The sequence below is a fragment of the Penicillium rubens genome (assembly GCF_028828025.1).
Source record: "Penicillium rubens strain IBT 27055 chromosome Unknown utg000001l_segment0_segment0, whole genome shotgun sequence".
NCBI lineage: Eukaryota > Fungi > Ascomycota > Eurotiomycetes > Eurotiales > Aspergillaceae > Penicillium > Penicillium rubens.
In genome coordinates, this window is record NW_026890599.1 from 5,896,291 (window position 1) to 5,912,401 (window position 16,111).

At 48.2% G+C, this 16,111-nt stretch overlaps 4 protein-coding genes across 4 annotated transcripts; 3 read left to right on the top strand and 1 right to left on the bottom strand.

Annotated features, from left to right (window-relative positions):
* Window positions 1-513: 513 nt before the first annotated feature.
* On the top strand, window positions 514-7,813 carry GbpA (the record flags this gene model as incomplete). Its single annotated transcript, XM_002557036.2, has 6 exons — window positions 514-1,984; window positions 2,059-3,492; window positions 3,544-3,880; window positions 3,929-5,592; window positions 5,642-6,412; window positions 6,474-7,813. The coding sequence occupies 6 exons, from the start codon at window positions 514-516 to the stop codon at window positions 7,811-7,813; spliced, it is 7,017 nt and encodes a 2,338-aa protein (XP_002557082.2).
* Window positions 7,814-8,487: 674 nt separating this feature from the next.
* Window positions 8,488-10,244, bottom strand: N7525_002264 (uncharacterized protein; the record flags this gene model as incomplete). The annotated part of the gene is made up of 3 exons (XM_061212243.1): window positions 8,488-8,940; window positions 9,008-9,922; window positions 9,984-10,244. 3 exons carry the CDS (start codon window positions 10,242-10,244, stop codon window positions 8,488-8,490), a joined length of 1,629 nt encoding a protein of 542 aa, XP_061071469.1.
* Window positions 10,245-10,807: 563 nt separating this feature from the next.
* On the top strand, window positions 10,808-12,228 carry N7525_002265 (M20 family metallopeptidase; the record flags this gene model as incomplete). The annotated part of the gene is made up of 4 exons (XM_002557033.2): window positions 10,808-10,900; window positions 10,950-11,758; window positions 11,817-11,956; window positions 12,014-12,228. 4 exons carry the CDS (start codon window positions 10,808-10,810, stop codon window positions 12,226-12,228), a joined length of 1,257 nt encoding a protein of 418 aa, XP_002557079.2.
* A 472-nt stretch (window positions 12,229-12,700) lies between these two features.
* N7525_002266 (putative MFS allantoate transporter) lies at window positions 12,701-14,647 on the top strand (the record flags this gene model as incomplete). The annotated part of the gene is made up of 9 exons (XM_061212244.1): window positions 12,701-12,840; window positions 12,897-13,055; window positions 13,108-13,167; window positions 13,227-13,485; window positions 13,546-13,809; window positions 13,870-13,970; window positions 14,023-14,088; window positions 14,143-14,380; window positions 14,435-14,647. The coding sequence occupies 9 exons, from the start codon at window positions 12,701-12,703 to the stop codon at window positions 14,645-14,647; spliced, it is 1,500 nt and encodes a 499-aa protein (XP_061071470.1).
* Between the last annotated feature and the right edge of the window lie 1,464 nt (window positions 14,648-16,111).

Here is a 16,111-nt window from a genome sequence, read left to right on the forward strand (position 1 = left end):
TGGATATACCCCTGTCTATGCCTGACGCTCGCCACGTCACAGACCCCGCATCTCGGTGAGTGCTTGCACAGCAATTTCTTGTGCCTAGTGCGTTAATATAGAACTTTTCCCGCGAGGTTTCCCTGAGTAAACTGACTACTGAAGCCCTGACAAAGAAACAGACACGGTCAAGAAGCAGATAATTGGGGTGGAATTTGTACACAACGATAGAACTACAAGGGAAGGTACCATCGGCGCCTTAGACGAGAAGGGAGCTGCCTTATCTTTGCCTTGGCTGGACTGCTGATGCAAACAGGCAATCTGCACCTCTTTGCGCCTGAGCCAGTGGTTGGTGACGCCTAAACTTTTCTGTCATTCGCTGCTTGTCGTTGGCAATCAAATTTATCGCCGCGTTTGCCGCTCATCCCCTCCTGAAATTCTGGACCAATTTCACCTTTTAAGTCTGCTTGGAGCATAAAGTAGCTCACCTTCAAGCAATATCGTTGGATACACTTATTATCAACCTCATTCATCATGTCTACCATTACCGGGTCAGACAGACTGGCTAAATATCTCGGAGCTATCCTCCATGGGAAACAAGAAGTCCGAAATCTTCAGGACTTCAAAAAATTCATCGCAGCAATCCTGGATCAAAGCAACCCCTGCATTTTAGTTGAGAAGCTGATTTCAAGTCAAAGCGGTTTGAAAGCTCTTCAAACTGGATTGAGGTTCAACCTCACCCCGGCATTTCTCAATCAGTATACAGCAAAGTTCATCCAGTTTCTGAACAATCGTGATGTGAAAGCTCTTTGCAGTGGAGCTTTCCTCGAACAGCTTCTCATCCTCGTTGTGGAGCCCCGTACCCTTTGGAATGCCTTTCTGGATGCATTCTACACTCGAACATTGGAACATGATTCCATCCTTGCTTTCTGTTGGATGGTGTCAGAGCTTCTCGTGTTGCCCACCTCATCCGGTGTGAACATCAACGATGATGCCCGAAAGATGGTTGAAGATGGATATATTTCCTCGTCGCTCTCCATTGAGTTGCGTAACCTGGGACACAAGATCAAACATCTGTTGGAAATGAGGCTGTCGTCGATGAATGCCACAACGTCGGGCAGCAGCGCAGGCGGCCGGCATGATAACGATTTCTCCGATTTTCGGTTAACGGCTATTCTTCCCACAGCGGACGAAATGGGATGTACAGAAGCGCCTTTCTATCGACAAGCAGAGGAGATTACCCAGCTTTCCGGTGACCAGCGCATCGCGGCCCACCTTGACAATCAATTTCGACTCTTACGAGAGGACATGCTTTCGGGACTCCGAGACGACTTTCAAATTGCCCAGGGTACCAAGAAAGGCAGACGAACGGCTTCTCGCTTGGAGGGGCTTTCGCTCGCCACTATATCCTGCACCTCAAGCACCAAGCAGCGTATTCAGCCATGCACTGTCGGCGTTTTCTGCGACCGCGGACTTGAAAAGGTCCAATCCCTGCCCAAGCCGGATCGCAAAGTCTTTTTGAAGAATAACCATAGCTTTGTCAAACACCAAGCATTTGGTTGCTTGGTTCGAAATTCACAAATTGTGGCGTTCGCAACAATTGAGAGAGATCTTGATAGCCTTGAAGCTGACCGACCGGTTGTCATGTTGCGCATCTCTGACGAGGAAGCCCTCAAGAGATGCCTTCTTTACCTCAAGTTGTATAACGATGTGAACTTTTTGGTTGTTGATACGCCGATATTTGCCTATGAGCCCATCCTAAAGTGCTTGCAAGACAGGATTGAAATGCCGCTGGTGGAAGAACTATTTCTGTATGAGCACGGTCAACCTGTGCGACAATCAAGTCTGACGCCTTTCAGTGTGGTGGAGAAACTAAAACTGAAATATGGGACCGATCTTCAGGGAATACTTCAAACAAAATCCCCAGTGACCTTGGAAAACTCACAGCTCGACTCTCTCGTGGCTGGATTGTCACAAAGGGTCAGCTTGATCCAGGGCCCCCCAGGTCAGTCAACAGGGGATAGAAACGAGATATCGTTTGATGTTTCGGAGAGTGAATACAGCTGACAGAACCACTAGGTACCGGAAAGTCCTTCATAGGTGCGTTGCTCGCCAAGGCTCTACATGACCACACCACGGACAAAATCCTTGTGATGTGCTATACCAATCACGCTTTGGATCAGTTCTTGGAAGATTTATTGGACATTGGAATCGACGCCTCTTCCATCGTACGACTTGGTTCCAAGTCGACTCAACGCACAGAGCCACTTAGTCTGTTCAGACAACACTCATCCTATAAACGAAACCAGATTTCATGGAACACCATCAATTCACTCGAGTCAGATGCACAGATTCAAGCGTCGGAACTACAGAGTCACACCGACATGTACCAGAATCAGATGGCAGATGCTGTGTCCATCCTGGACTATTTGGAATTTGAAGACCCAAAATACTTCGAGGCTTTGACCATTCCTGACGACGATGATGACATGACCTTGGTGACACGTTCTGGAAAAGCAGCAAAGCGGGGCTACCTTTTCAACAGATGGATAGAAGGAAAAAGCCCTGGAATCTATTCTTCTTTTATTCCCTCCCATTGCCAAGATGTCTGGGCACTCGGAAAGGAGCCGCGGAATGACAAACTTCAGTCATGGAGAAATGACCTTCTGGCCGAGCAAGCTGCGTCACTGGGAAGCCGTATGAGTTTGCTTGACAAATGCCAAAAGCGATTGAGTGCTCTTTGGGGAGAGAAAACGAGAGTCATACTTAAATCAAAGCGCATCATCGGATGTACCACCACGGCTGCTGCAATGTATTCCGACGAGCTCCGGCATGTGTCTCCAGGAATCATGCTTCTTGAAGAAGCCGGTGAAGTTTTGGAGTCGCATGTCCTCACGGCGATGTGTTCAGAGACCAAGCATTTGGTTTTGATAGGAGACCACAAGCAATTGCGACCCAAGATCAACAGTTATAGCCTCAGCGCTGAAAAGGGAGACGGGTATGATTTGAATGTTTCTCTTTTTGAGAGACTCATCAATGCTGGCTATCCGCATACCACTCTGCTCAAGCAGCATCGAATGTGCCCTGAAATCTCAGGACTTGTACGGAGCCTCACGTACCCCGGATTGGAAGACGATGATAGCACTAAAGACCGCCCTCAGCCACGGGGACTCCGCGATCGACTTATCTTCTTCCATCATAAACACCCTGAGGCTGGCTTTGCAGAGGTAGCTGACCGACGAGATGAGGGTGCCAAGATGAGCAGGAAGAATGTTTTCGAGGCTGAGATTGTGTTGAAAATTGTGAAGTATCTTGGACAACAAGGCTATGGGACGGACAAGATAGTTGTCCTCACTCCGTATTTGGGTCAGCTCTCCCTCCTGAGAGATACTTTAAGGAGCCAGAATGATCCCGTACTCAACGACCTTGATACATATGATCTCCTACGGGCAGGGCTCTTGTCACAGGCGAGCGCCAATCACTCAAAGCGGCAACTCAAGCTTTCCACAATTGGTGAGCATATGAGAGAAAGCCTTGATGCAACATTCTGACATAAAGTAATAGATAACTACCAAGGGGAAGAGAGCGAGATTGTCATCGCATCTCTGACTCGAAGCAACAAGAATGGCGATATCGGATTTATGGCAGCCCCTGAACGACTCAACGTTCTGCTTTCTCGAGCGCGGAATGTGTTAATATTGGTAGGTAATTCAGAGACGTTTGTTGATAGTCGGAAGGGAGGAAAAGCCTGGAAGCCGCTCATCGATCAACTCAAGTCCAATGGGCATCTTTACGATGGATTACCAGTCCGCTGCCAGAAGCACCCTCAAATCACCGCCATTCTTCGAACAAATGAAGATTTCAACACCAAATGCCCTGATGGTGGATGCTCGGAGCCTTGGTAAGCCGAAAATCTTACACATATTGTTACCGCACTAACCTTCAAAAGTGGCGTGATGTTGAGCTGCGGAAAACATGAGTGTCCATCCAAATGCCACCAACTTTCGGATCATTCGCAAATGAACTGCACAAAGATTGTGAAATTGAAATGTACGCGGAATCACAGCCTGTCCCTGCCATGCTCCCAGGTCAAGCGCGTCTGCCGTTTCTGTGTCAAAGAAGATGCTGCCAAAGAACGCAGACGCCAACGTGAGCTTGAGTTGGAGAAAACACGCCAGCTCAAACAGAACGAATATGCGAGCAAGCTTGCGGAAGCTCAAGAGGAAGCAAACTATTTAAAAAGGCTCCGAAAGGATGAGTCTGACGAGGTTCAGCGAGCAAATGTTCTTGAACAGTACCGTCAGGTAATTGAGGACCTGAAGAACCCTTTGAAAACGACAACCACAAGCATCGAGCCTGAATTCGATGATGCACCACACTTGGCTACCTCAGATATTACGGAGACTGGAAGATTGCCTCTTCATGAAGGGAGGTTTCAGGGTCATGGCAATGATCATCGCAATGAGCCCGGCTCTCTCAACCAGATGCCGAACAAGAAGGTATCGATAGCCCAGACCCAATGGTTACATGATAAGATGTTCCACAATTCCCAGAGTCCTGAAGTCGACAAATTAATGGATATGATTGGCATTGAATCAGTGAAAGAAAAGTTCTTGGCTATCAAGGGGAAGGTCGATATTTCAATCAGACAAAATGTCGACATCACCGATCGCTTTGGAACTGTCCTGCTTGGGAACCCTGGCACTGGGAAAACAACTGTTGCACGCCTCTACTGCAAATTCCTGGCGTCTATGGGTGTCATTCCCGGGGACAAATTCATTGAGACGACTGGGTCCAGACTGGCAAATGAAGGTGTGGCGGGATGTCAGAAGATGATCGAAGGGCTTCTGAAAGACGGTGGCGGTACCATTTTCATCGATGAAGCCTATCAGCTCGTGCATAGTAACAGCTTTGGCGGTGCTCAAGTCCTTGATTTCCTTTTGGCGGAAATTGAGAACCTGAAAGGAAAGGCTGTCTTCATTGTTGCAGGCTATCAGCGACCGATGGAGAACTTTTTCGCCCACAACATTGGGCTACCAAGCCGATTCCCCCACGAGCTGAAATTCAATGATTTTGACGACTCTGAGCTGATGCAAATTCTCATCAGTAATATTGAGAAGAAGTACAACAAGCGCATGCAAGTCGAGAACGGTCTAGGGGGGCTATACTGTCGTATTGTTGCTCGTCGAGTCGGGAAAGGCCGTGGCCGCGAGGGCTTCGCAAATGCAAGAGCCGTTGAAAACGCGCTTTCCAAGATTTCTGAGCGACAATCTGAGCGACTTCAACAGGAAAAACGACGGGCAACCACAAAGGTCGATGACTTTCTCTTTACTGCATCAGATATGATTGGCCCAGACCCATCAGAAGCTCTGAAGTCATCCGCTGCGTGGCACAGATTGCAAGAAATGGTTGGCTTAGCCTCTGTCAAGAAAACAGTTGATGTTCTCATGGGTACGATGAGCTACAATTATGCCCGGGAATTGGACGAAAAACCCCTCGTTGAGTACAGTTTGAATCGCGTTTTCCTTGGAAACCCGGGGACGGGCAAGACATCGATTGCAAAGCTCTATGGTCAGATACTTGTGGACATCGGTCTACTGTCTAATGGCGAAGGTACGTAAGTATAAAACCTCTGTGATTGTCCCTGCTGAAAACGTGACAGTGGTAGTGAAGAACCCATCCGACTTCGTGGGAAGCGCTATAGGCCAGTCAGAGCAGAATACCAAGGGCATACTTGCTTCAACACTGGGCAAAGTCCTGGTTATCGACGAGGCTTATGGGCTGTTCGCAGGTGGGACCTCGGATGGCACCGGAGCAAAAAGTGACCCCTACAGGAGCGCCGTCGTGGATACTATTGTGGCTGAAGTACAAAGCACGCCCGGTGAAGACAGGTGTGTACTGCTTCTCGGGTACAAAGAACAAATGGAACAGATGTTCCAAAACGTCAACCCTGGGCTGAGTCGACGGTTCCCTATGGACCAAGCGTTTGTCTTTGAGGACTTCATCTCGGAGGAGCTGAATCGGATCTTGGACTTGAAGTTAAAAGAGCAAGGCTACGGAATCACCAACGGCGGCCGGCGAGTGGCCCTCGAAATGCTCGAGCGAGCTCGAAATCGCCAACATTTTGGGAATGCTGGTGAAATCGATATCTTGCTTAACTCTGCTAAAATGTGCCACCAGAAACGACTTAACGGCAACAGACAGACAGATCAATCATTGGAGGCCTATCTTGATGCCCCTGACTTCGATGAGAACTTTGATCGCATGGAAAAGAACGGTGCAAGTTTAGCAAAGCTGTTTGAAGGGGTAGTGGGCTGCAAAGACATCATTTCCAAATTGGAGGGTTACTGTCAGATGGCCAGGAATCTCAGGACGCTGAACATGGATGTTCGCACCCAGCTGCCATTCAACTTCATCTTCCGAGGTCCTCCAGGTTTGTCGGCCTTTTCTTTCCTATGGAGTAGATACTGATGAGTGTGGTTCGTATTACACAGGCACCGGAAAGACAAGTACAGCTAGGAAGATGGGCCAGGTTTATTATGACATGGGTTTGTTGGCTACACATGAGGTAATCGAAACCTCGGTAACGGATTTGGTCGGTCAATACGTCGGTCAAACGGGCCCAAAGACACAGAAGGTTCTGGAACAGACTCTTGGAAAGGTTCTCTTCATCGATGAAGCGTACCGTCTTGGCCAGGGACCTTTTTCTAGAGAGGCCGTCGATGAGCTTGTCGACTGTATCACCAAGCCGAGATATGCTCAGAAGTTGATCATCATCCTGGCTGGATATGACGCAGACATCAATCACCTTATGTCGCTCAATTCGGGTCTCAGCTCGCGCTTTCCGGAGTCCATCCAATTCGAGCCCTTCCCTCCCAGTGACTGTATTCAATTGCTTACCAGACTCTTATCAAAAACAAAGATAGAGCTTCTGGAGTCGCAGGTTGAATTCGACATCACCTGTTTGGAAAATCCCAGCCCTGATTTCGCGGAGAGTTTATCCGAACGTTTTCACACCCTCTCTCTAACTGCAAGCTGGGCAAACGCCCGCGATGTTGGCACACTAGCGAAGGAAATCTCTGCAGAGGTCCTTCGGGCTTACAATGGCAGAAACCTTGTTCTAGGCAAAGCAGCGGTGCTGCAGGCTCTGAATAACATGCTTCTTGAGCGATCTCAACGCCATAAGATTACAGAGGTTACAGACAATCTCTCGCCAATGTCAAATTTAGGCAAGGATGAACTCCAGCTGCCGTTTCGCATGGATTTCCAAGACAAACCAGTGACCACAATGCACAGCCAAATTTCAACTCATGCGGACACGGCAAGTAGCGAAGCTTTGGGGACAACTACCGCTCACCGCACAAACCAACCTGCTCCCACCACCGAACGCGATATAGGTGTCACAGACGATGTATGGAATCAGCTTCAAAAAGACAAGGCCTCTGCAGAGGCACACGAGAAGGAGTTCCTGGGGTTGGAAGAGGAGGAAGAGAGCAAGCAGCAGGAGATTTTGAAACTACGAGAGAAAGAGGCTATAGCGGCAAGGGAGCTTGACATTGCCGTCCAAAAGGCCGACGATGATTTGCAGAGACAATACGAACAAGCTCGATTGCAGCATGAAATTGAACGCCGGAAAAAGGAAGCTGCTTTTGCTGAGTTCCAGGCGAAGAGAGACGCTGCAGCTGAAATGCGCCGAAAAGAAGCTGTCAACCAAAGGAAATTGCGATGTCTGGGCGTCTGTGTTGCGGGTTTCCGGTGGATTAAACAGAGTGGGGGTTATCGATGTGCTGGTGGCAGTCATTGGGTCTCTATTTCCCAGCTTGAATCTTGTTGATCTGGGATATCGGAGGGACATCAGGATGAAGCGAAGAGATAACAGGAAGCGATGCAGAGAGGCATTTGAGCGCCAACTCAAACCTAATTCTTGTTATGAATTCCAATTCGCTCATAGAAGTCATCGTGTATCATAAGAGGCAATTGCTATTGTCTTTTGGCTGTTTCAAGTCACACAATGACAGTGCATTCAGAAGGACCCTCGTGGTAATGTATTTTAGCAGCTAGATAAGGCAACACGGAGTGGATATCGATGTTTTAGCCCTTCACTCAGTTAGCATCGTAACTTCTCCCGGCATGTTCGGGGGCAATAAACTCCCTTAGTTAGCGATGTTCAGACTTTACACAGCTGTCTCCCACGGGACCACTGTTCTACGCCAAGCAATCTATTTCCATGAATGCAGTCTTCCACTATCTATTCCAGGAGTTCAGCGAAATAATATGTATCCGAATAAGAATCGTACTCTTAAACTCTCTAAAATCCTATGTACAGTAGTCGCTTCCGTTGAAACAATGTCTGACGATGGTACAAGAACTCGAATGCACAAAACGTTAACGTATATATTGTTACCTTTGTATGTACTGCGGCTGGATTCTCAAAACTCCTCGCAACGGCGGGTTCGAGTATTTGAGGCGTGGTTTTCCACCGTTCTATGAATTCGAAAGTTTATTTGACTAGGGGCGTAAGTAATAATGTCCTCTTCTTTCATGAAAGTAAGAGTGACCCCCCTGGCTAATTTCATCAAACCGTTTACTGATTCGATCATAGTTTTGCCCGTATCTCCCAAGCTCCCGTAGCCGGATAGACACCCAGTCTTGATAGATCCGGTCCGAAGTTGCGATGCCCGCAATGAATAATGGCCAGGTGATCCGGACTAAAAGACGCGGCCGGCTTCGATGCAGCTTTAAACTCAGTTCAAGGACCAAGGACACCGCTGTGGTTAGAGGGAGCATGCTGGGTTGGAGCTCGGACCGGCGGGCTACGAGACGCTCGAAGCAGAGATGGAAATAGGCAACTGTGCCGTAATATGTGATGGCTGACCAGAAAATAGTCTCCATAACGCGACGGTCGCCAGCAACATCGCAGGAGGGGGACAATTTGGCGGAGGTGAGAAGAGTATCATATTCCTGAATCGATTAGTTAGATCAAGGACAGCAGTTGATGGTCATCAATGGTTATGATGCATGAACTCACAATAGACAATGTGCTTATCTCATTGGCGATCCGCTGGTAAGGAGAATCTTCCCCGAGGGTGATATCTGGACCTGAAGTGTGTTTGAACATTTCTGTAATTTTAAATTGAATCACATGGCTACGGTGATATAGTGTCAAGCCCGGAAGATTTTCTAAATCATCCAACTGGGACGACATGGGGTACCCATCGCCCCAGAATCGGGAAGGGGACTGCCTGCTCAGCTTGTAGAGTTCAGAAAGGCTAAGCGCACTATTTCCCGTCTCAGACTGTAAGAAAAACCGAAAGATGTCAGTGTCCAGCCGTCCTGTTCCAGGGCCAAAGAAAAGAGCTGCAGGAGTGAAGAAGTAGAGTGTCCAAAGGAGGAAAAGAGGGACACACGTGCCTCCCAGTCCGTCTATCGACCCTGCAGGTGGAGCGAGAGTAGCAGTGTCACTAGTCCCTGCATGTTCACCAAAAGTAGAAACGTTCATGATGGGTTTAGGTCGCTGCGAGGGTACTTGGCTGTCCGTAATGGCAGCTGGACGCGTGTGGCACTCGAGCAATGGTACAATGTGGTTGTAGAGAAGTGTCTCAATACCCCGGATATGGATATTGATCGCGGATGCACCGCTGCCAAAGCGGTTCTCATAATCTATCATCAACCAAAGTGTGATGAAAATAGCCTCGATTTGCTGTGGAGATTTCACCTCTTGCTTGAGAGCTTCTCTCAGACTCGATAAAGCTCGCCCGTAATGTGCCCTTCCATCCATGTCTGATTGTTCACTGCTAGGCAAATGACCGAGGGAATTCTCATTGTCATAAAGTTTAGACCGGTAGATCTCCCTCGCAGCACTAGCTAACATCATGCTCATGACCATGGGCTCTTTAGTCGCTATTTTGTGGTACGCGTATGAGACAGTTGACCATGGCCAGTGCTTTCCGAGGACGACGACCAATATTGAATCCTGAATATAACTCAAGCATTCGCGATCGAACCCTGACAGTGACAGGGAATTGGCAGCCTGGATACTCTGGCCTTGCACACAAGGTGAATTTCGGGTTGAGAGTGGTTGCTGTGGATACGATGTAATTCGTAGGGGAGATGCCTTCCTTGTAGTTCTGGAGTAATTCGCGGTGCTCTCTTGGTCTCTTCGGGGTCTGTTGGAGGATATATTTGTGGAGGTACGCGTCGACCTGCGTGGGATTGGGTCGCCTTTCCACTCGCAGAGGATCCGCGCGGCCAAGCATCGCCTGCATTGTGGCTCCTTGTGCGCTTGACTTGGTAATTTCTCCTCGTCGCATTTCACCTTGCGGACACGGCAAGTCCGGCAACCTTCACGAGCTGTTAGCCCCAGGTATTGATGCAGGGGGAGGGAGGTGGATCCTTGCCTGTCCTGGAACGAGTCTTCCCTGGTTTATGCATTGTTGTTCAACTGGCCCAAGACCGAGGGTTTCAATGTTGTAACTGTCTCGCCCCACAGTCCCCAGAAGCAATGTGAAGTACGACAACACCTTCCTAGTACGCTTTAAGGGAGTAGACAACAAGACATGAGGGGGAATAGGCGGGGAAGACTTGGATATCGGCAGATTTGCGCTGGAGCCGAGTCGACGATGCCGATTGGCTGGGTCGGCTACCCCCATGTGCTGCCGAAAGTCTATCGCATGGGAGCGCTTTGATTGGTCAATCTGCTGTTTATCGTGACAATCGCCTACCCTAGACCATAACGAGAGCAAAATGTTGGGGAAGGATTATTTAAGAAAGTGAACATCACAACCTTGGAACACTCCAAGTTCCTTTCCACTCGCTGATTACAGAAAAGATGCAATTTTCCGAATCCGAAAGCCGATTCCTCGATGGTGTCCAGGATGCACTTCGCCGCTATGACTCCCAATTGAAGGACATCAACCAAAAAGTAAGGATGAAATCGGAAAGGATGAGGGACGCCACTAACATTACGTCAGATTTGGTCAAACCCTGAGCTAGCATATGCAGAATTTGATGCTCACAACAACGTTTGCGAGCTTTTTGAAAATCTCAAATCTGAAGGATACACGGTCACCCGCAAAGCCTATGATCTCGAAACTGCTCTGGAGGTTGAATACAAGTACGGAACTGGAGGCCGTGTGGTCACCTTCAATGCTGAATATGACGCGCTTCCTGGGATTGGACATGCGTGTGGTCACAACCTCATTGCAACCAGCTCAATTGCTGCCTTCATTTCGGCCTGTGAGGCCATGAAAGCCCAATCACTACAATCCTCCGGAAAAGGATTTACCCTCCGTCTTCTGGGCACTCCTGCTGAGGAGTCCGGTGGTGGAAAGGTACGTCTGCTTAATAAAGGAGCTTATAAGGGAGTAGACGCCTGTCTCATGGTGCATCCGGTCCCGATGATGCCAGAGAACCCCGAGCTGATGGGAATGGCAACCATTCTCGAAGGTGGATACCTCGCCAATGACAAAGTCAAGGTCACTTTTACCGGTAAGCCGGCACATGCCGCTGCAGCCCCCTGGGAGGGTATCAATGCTCTGGATGCTGTTGTTTCAGCATACGTCAATATCTCAATGCTTCGCCAGCAGATTCTTCCGACTCAGAAGATCCATGGAGTCATTGTGAATGGCGGTGATCGACCCAATATTATTCCGATGTCTGCGACTGTAGAGTACTATATTCGGTCGCCGACCGTGAAGACACTCAAGCCTCTGACGGAGAAAGTGGTGAAATGCTTCGAGGCTGCTGCAACTGCCACTGGCTGCAAGGTTGAGCTTGACTGGTATGCTTACGTGCTTTGGGATGATATTGAAAAGCAATTAACCGGTTTGTATTCACAGGGGCGTGTCATATGCTGATCTGAAAACCAACCTGCCCATCTGTGAGAGCTACGTCTCTGTGATGCGCGCGCTAGGCCATCACACTTTGCTTGATAACTCGGGACAAAAGAGTACATTAGCCGGAGCGTCTACTGATATGGGTATGTATCCGATTTAATGTCTCCAGTCTGAAATGCATTCACTAAGTGAACTTCTAGGCAACGTTTCATACGCAGTCCCAGGATTCCATGGTATCTTCACTATTCCCACTGAGGGAGTTAACCACACACCTCAGTTTACCAAGGGCGCTGGATCAGAGGAGGGCTTCAAGAGGGCGCTTGCCTGCGCAGCGGGCATGGCCGTAGTTGGTTGTCAAATCCTTGTTGATGATAAATTTGCCGAGGACGTGAAGGGAAACTTTGAGCAGCATTGATTAAATGAGTGAGCCACAAGTTCGATGTTGAGACAGGTATTATATTTCCAATTATGTGGAGATTTTACTACCTTTCGAGGACTTGTAGTCCAAGTCTTCCAGATTGTATATATTGAACGCCTCTCATGAAAATATTGCACACCTCGTAAGCATGCCTATCTGCGGAAATGGCCCGCATACGAACGCCAATCGGCTCTGGTTTAAAGCTCCGGTTGCGGTTCCTGGTATCTTGCCAGCCCGCACAATGCCAAGGTCTAACCAATTTGCCGAAACAGCCAATGAGAAGATGAGAGAAGATACCGTTATCTACGTAGGCTTTTGATATTGCGGGGAAAAGTTTATTATCGTATCAAAGCAAAGTATACCAAGTGGGAAGCATACCCGTCACATAAATAGACAAGCTGTTGGCCCACAGGATGCTCCTCAGTTCTGCTTGCATTCGCAGTTCTTATTGCTACCCAGTGCTTCCAAAATGCCAAAAGACTCGATCAAGAAGGAAGGTCGGTACGATGATAAGGTGGACGCCCAATGCGTTGAAAACGGTGCCCTTGAATCTTCATTCCAATTTTCTGCCGACGCAGAGAAAAAGCTGGTTCGGAAAATCGATTTCATGTGAGCCTTTCTAATAGGCAAGACCTTTCCCATGGTGATCCGCTAATGTTGTCTAGGGTTCTTCCAATTATGGTGTTCGCCTACATGATGGCATTTTTGGATAAACAGACATTGAATTACACCTCCCTCATGGGTATTCGAGAGGACCTTCATCTCGTCGGCTCCCAGTATAGTTGGTCATCCAGCATATTCTATTTCGGATACTTGTTCTTCTCGTGAATATTCCCTTCCAGTGACGTTCTTGCATTGTGGCTTATAAACTACCAGGTACCCGGCATCCTTGTTGATGGTCAAGTTCCCGCTCGGCAAATATCTTACAACAGTCTTGTTCGTGGTTCCCACCTTTTCCTTTTCTTCGACAGGTCATTGGCTCTAACAAAATATAGCATTATGTGGGCCGTCGTTCTGGCCTGTCATGCAGCTACGACAAACTTCGCCGGGTTGATGGTGGCACGTTTCTTTCTCGGGTGTACAGAAGCAAGTCTCTCCCCAGGATTTACCTTGATCACTTCTCTCTGGTACAGGACATCTGAACAGCCACTTCGTCATGGTATTTGGTTTTGTGGAAATTCCTTATCTTTGATATTTGGCAACTTGGTCGCTGTTGGAATTCTCCAGATTGAAGATAGCCTCACAGCATGGCAGGTGAGCTTAACAACATTTCCAACGATTTGATCCCTAACCGTCATCACCATTATCTTGCAGTGGCTATTCATCATTTTTGGAATCATTACCTTCCTGTGGGGGGTTGTCATGCTTTTCCGACTACCCGACTCGCCGACTACCGCCAGATTCCTCACCGAAGAGGAAAGGCTTATTGCAATCGAACGACTGAAGGCAAATCAAACTGGATTCAAAAACTCGACCATTGATAAGTCACAGATTATGGAAGCTTTCATGGATGTTAAGACTTGGTTGCTTGCGATCTTGATATTGGCAGGCAATATTCCAAACGGGGGCTTCACCGCGGTCAGTTAATGATGACCCGCCCGAATAAATTCAAGGGCTTCGTGTGCTGATATGTTGCAGTTCAACGGATTGGTCCTACAAGGGTTCGGCTTTTCAACTTTCCACACGCTGTTGCTTGGTATACCAGGTGGTGCGGTCGTTTTCATCTTTGTGTTGCTATCGTAAGTCCTTGTTTTGGGCTTATGTTTGAGTCGCGCTGAAGCAGGTCCTTAGAGGTGTCATCTCATCAAAGGTGCCTAATACCCGGTGTCTCGTTATGGTCGGATGCAACGTGATAAGGTAAAAGATTTCCCTCTTCAAAGTGAAGAACTCAAAAGACGCTAACCACTTCAGTAGTATCGTTGGCAGTGCCCTTGTTTATGCCACCAGCTCTGTAGCTTCCCGTTATGCCGGCCTGCTTCTCATGGGGATTTACTCCGTTGCAATGCCTATTTCAATGGCAATGATCAGTTCTAACGTAGGTGGTTTTACAAAGAAAGCCACCGTCAGTGCAATTTACTTCATCATGTATTGTACAGGAAATATCATCGGTCCACAGCTATTTTTCGAGAAAGAAGCGCCAAAATACCAGGTATGCTTTAAGCTTTTTGCTAACCACCTACAGAAAGTATTAACCATATAACAGAGTGGGTTTCTGGCGATCATTATTTGCTTGGTTGTTTGTGTTGTTGATGGATTCATCCTTCTATACTATCTGCGGTGGACAAATAGTAGACGCGACAAGCAGCAGGGGGCGGGGACAGTGTCAGAGGTGGAAGAGAAACATGACATCGCTCCTCAGACACAGCTGCTCGATACTACAGATCTAAAGAACAAGGGATTCAGATATGTGTTCTAGGCATTGATCTGGAGCCGACGAGGTCGATATCAACAATTTTCTCTAGCCATGGGGAGACATTGTCATTTAGGCTATACGCGCAGTTTCTGGTCAAGAAATCCACTTTTGATTCTCGTGCTTATTCACATTATTTCCACGATGTAGACAAGGTACCAGCTTCCAAAAGTGACTGACAAATTTATCGTGATTTTACCAGTGCGCTCGCCATACCTTGATTTCCGTCAGATGGATTTGCTTTGAAGGTCGCTACCTAAATATGCGGGCCAAGTCAATGCAGATTTTCTGCCCTGTAGGTGGGGATTTACTACGAAAAGAACAATGCATCGGGGGAGTCCTTGCTTCTCCGATAGAGGCGAAATTGTAAGTAATAATAACTATCCAATCACGACTAATACTCAACTGTCTACCTAGAATTAAGGATGAACTCGACCGAGTCAAGACCACGCGTCGTTTTGCACTATTTTTGGGAAGGGGTAAGGATCACTCTAGCTCGGTGTCTCGATTCGCTTAGTGTGGGTCAACAATCTACTAAGCCCATTGGGAGCAGTCCAATCTACATAGTGCGAGGATGTTAGCCTTGGGTTAACTGTCCGGGTCCTCGTGCCCCCCGCATAATGACCCGCAAACGTTGAGGTCACAGTGCCCCTTGAACACAACTGCGGAAGGGTTATATTTGGAAGCCTGCACCTCAGCCTGCAGCTGAATTCCGAACACTTCACGTTAAAATAGTATCGACTAGAATCAGACAAGGATAATCAGTTATAGACGCTGGGCTGTGGTCGACCGGTGACAGACGGGAAGTATCAGGCCATCAGTGGCACTAGTGAAATAGTAAAGGCTTCTTAAGTGGAGATAGCGCATTTGTTTTGTTTAAGTAGACCGAGCGGGGATATAACGGGGATATTGCGTCTTTTAGCGTTTCTCGGCGTCCTTGGCTGTGAAGCTTAGCACCTTCCCAATATTGATCGAGATTCCTGCTTGTTTGTGCAACGTACTTGAATTTTATGACGCGTTCACACACCTTGTTGGTAAATCGACGCAGCCTAGGTCCTATACGCGTTGTTGGAGAAACTTGCTGTTCCGACGTGTGCTTATGTCCTTACTCATACCGAGCGGGTCTGGGTAGTTTTGCTTTGATAAAGACCCAGATTGATTGGCTCGAAGGAGGCCTGCGGCACCGGGGCCGGCAGGACTTTCTAGTAGCCAGTGCACCTACCTTCATGTCATCCGCAACTGCCCGCAATTATTGCTTCTATTGTACATCCCGTTTCCGGCTTTCGTTGGAATCGCGGTATGCAGCAAGTGGCGATTCCGGAACGTCTATTAGTTTTAGTGAATCGCCGAGGGGAGTGTGGGGTTGCCTGGGACCTTGTACTGATTGCTGCAGGTGAGGGGTGGTCTCACATTCAGCCCTATCCCCAATCCATAGCCGTATTCGTACCCACCGGGCCCGTCCCCCGCTTA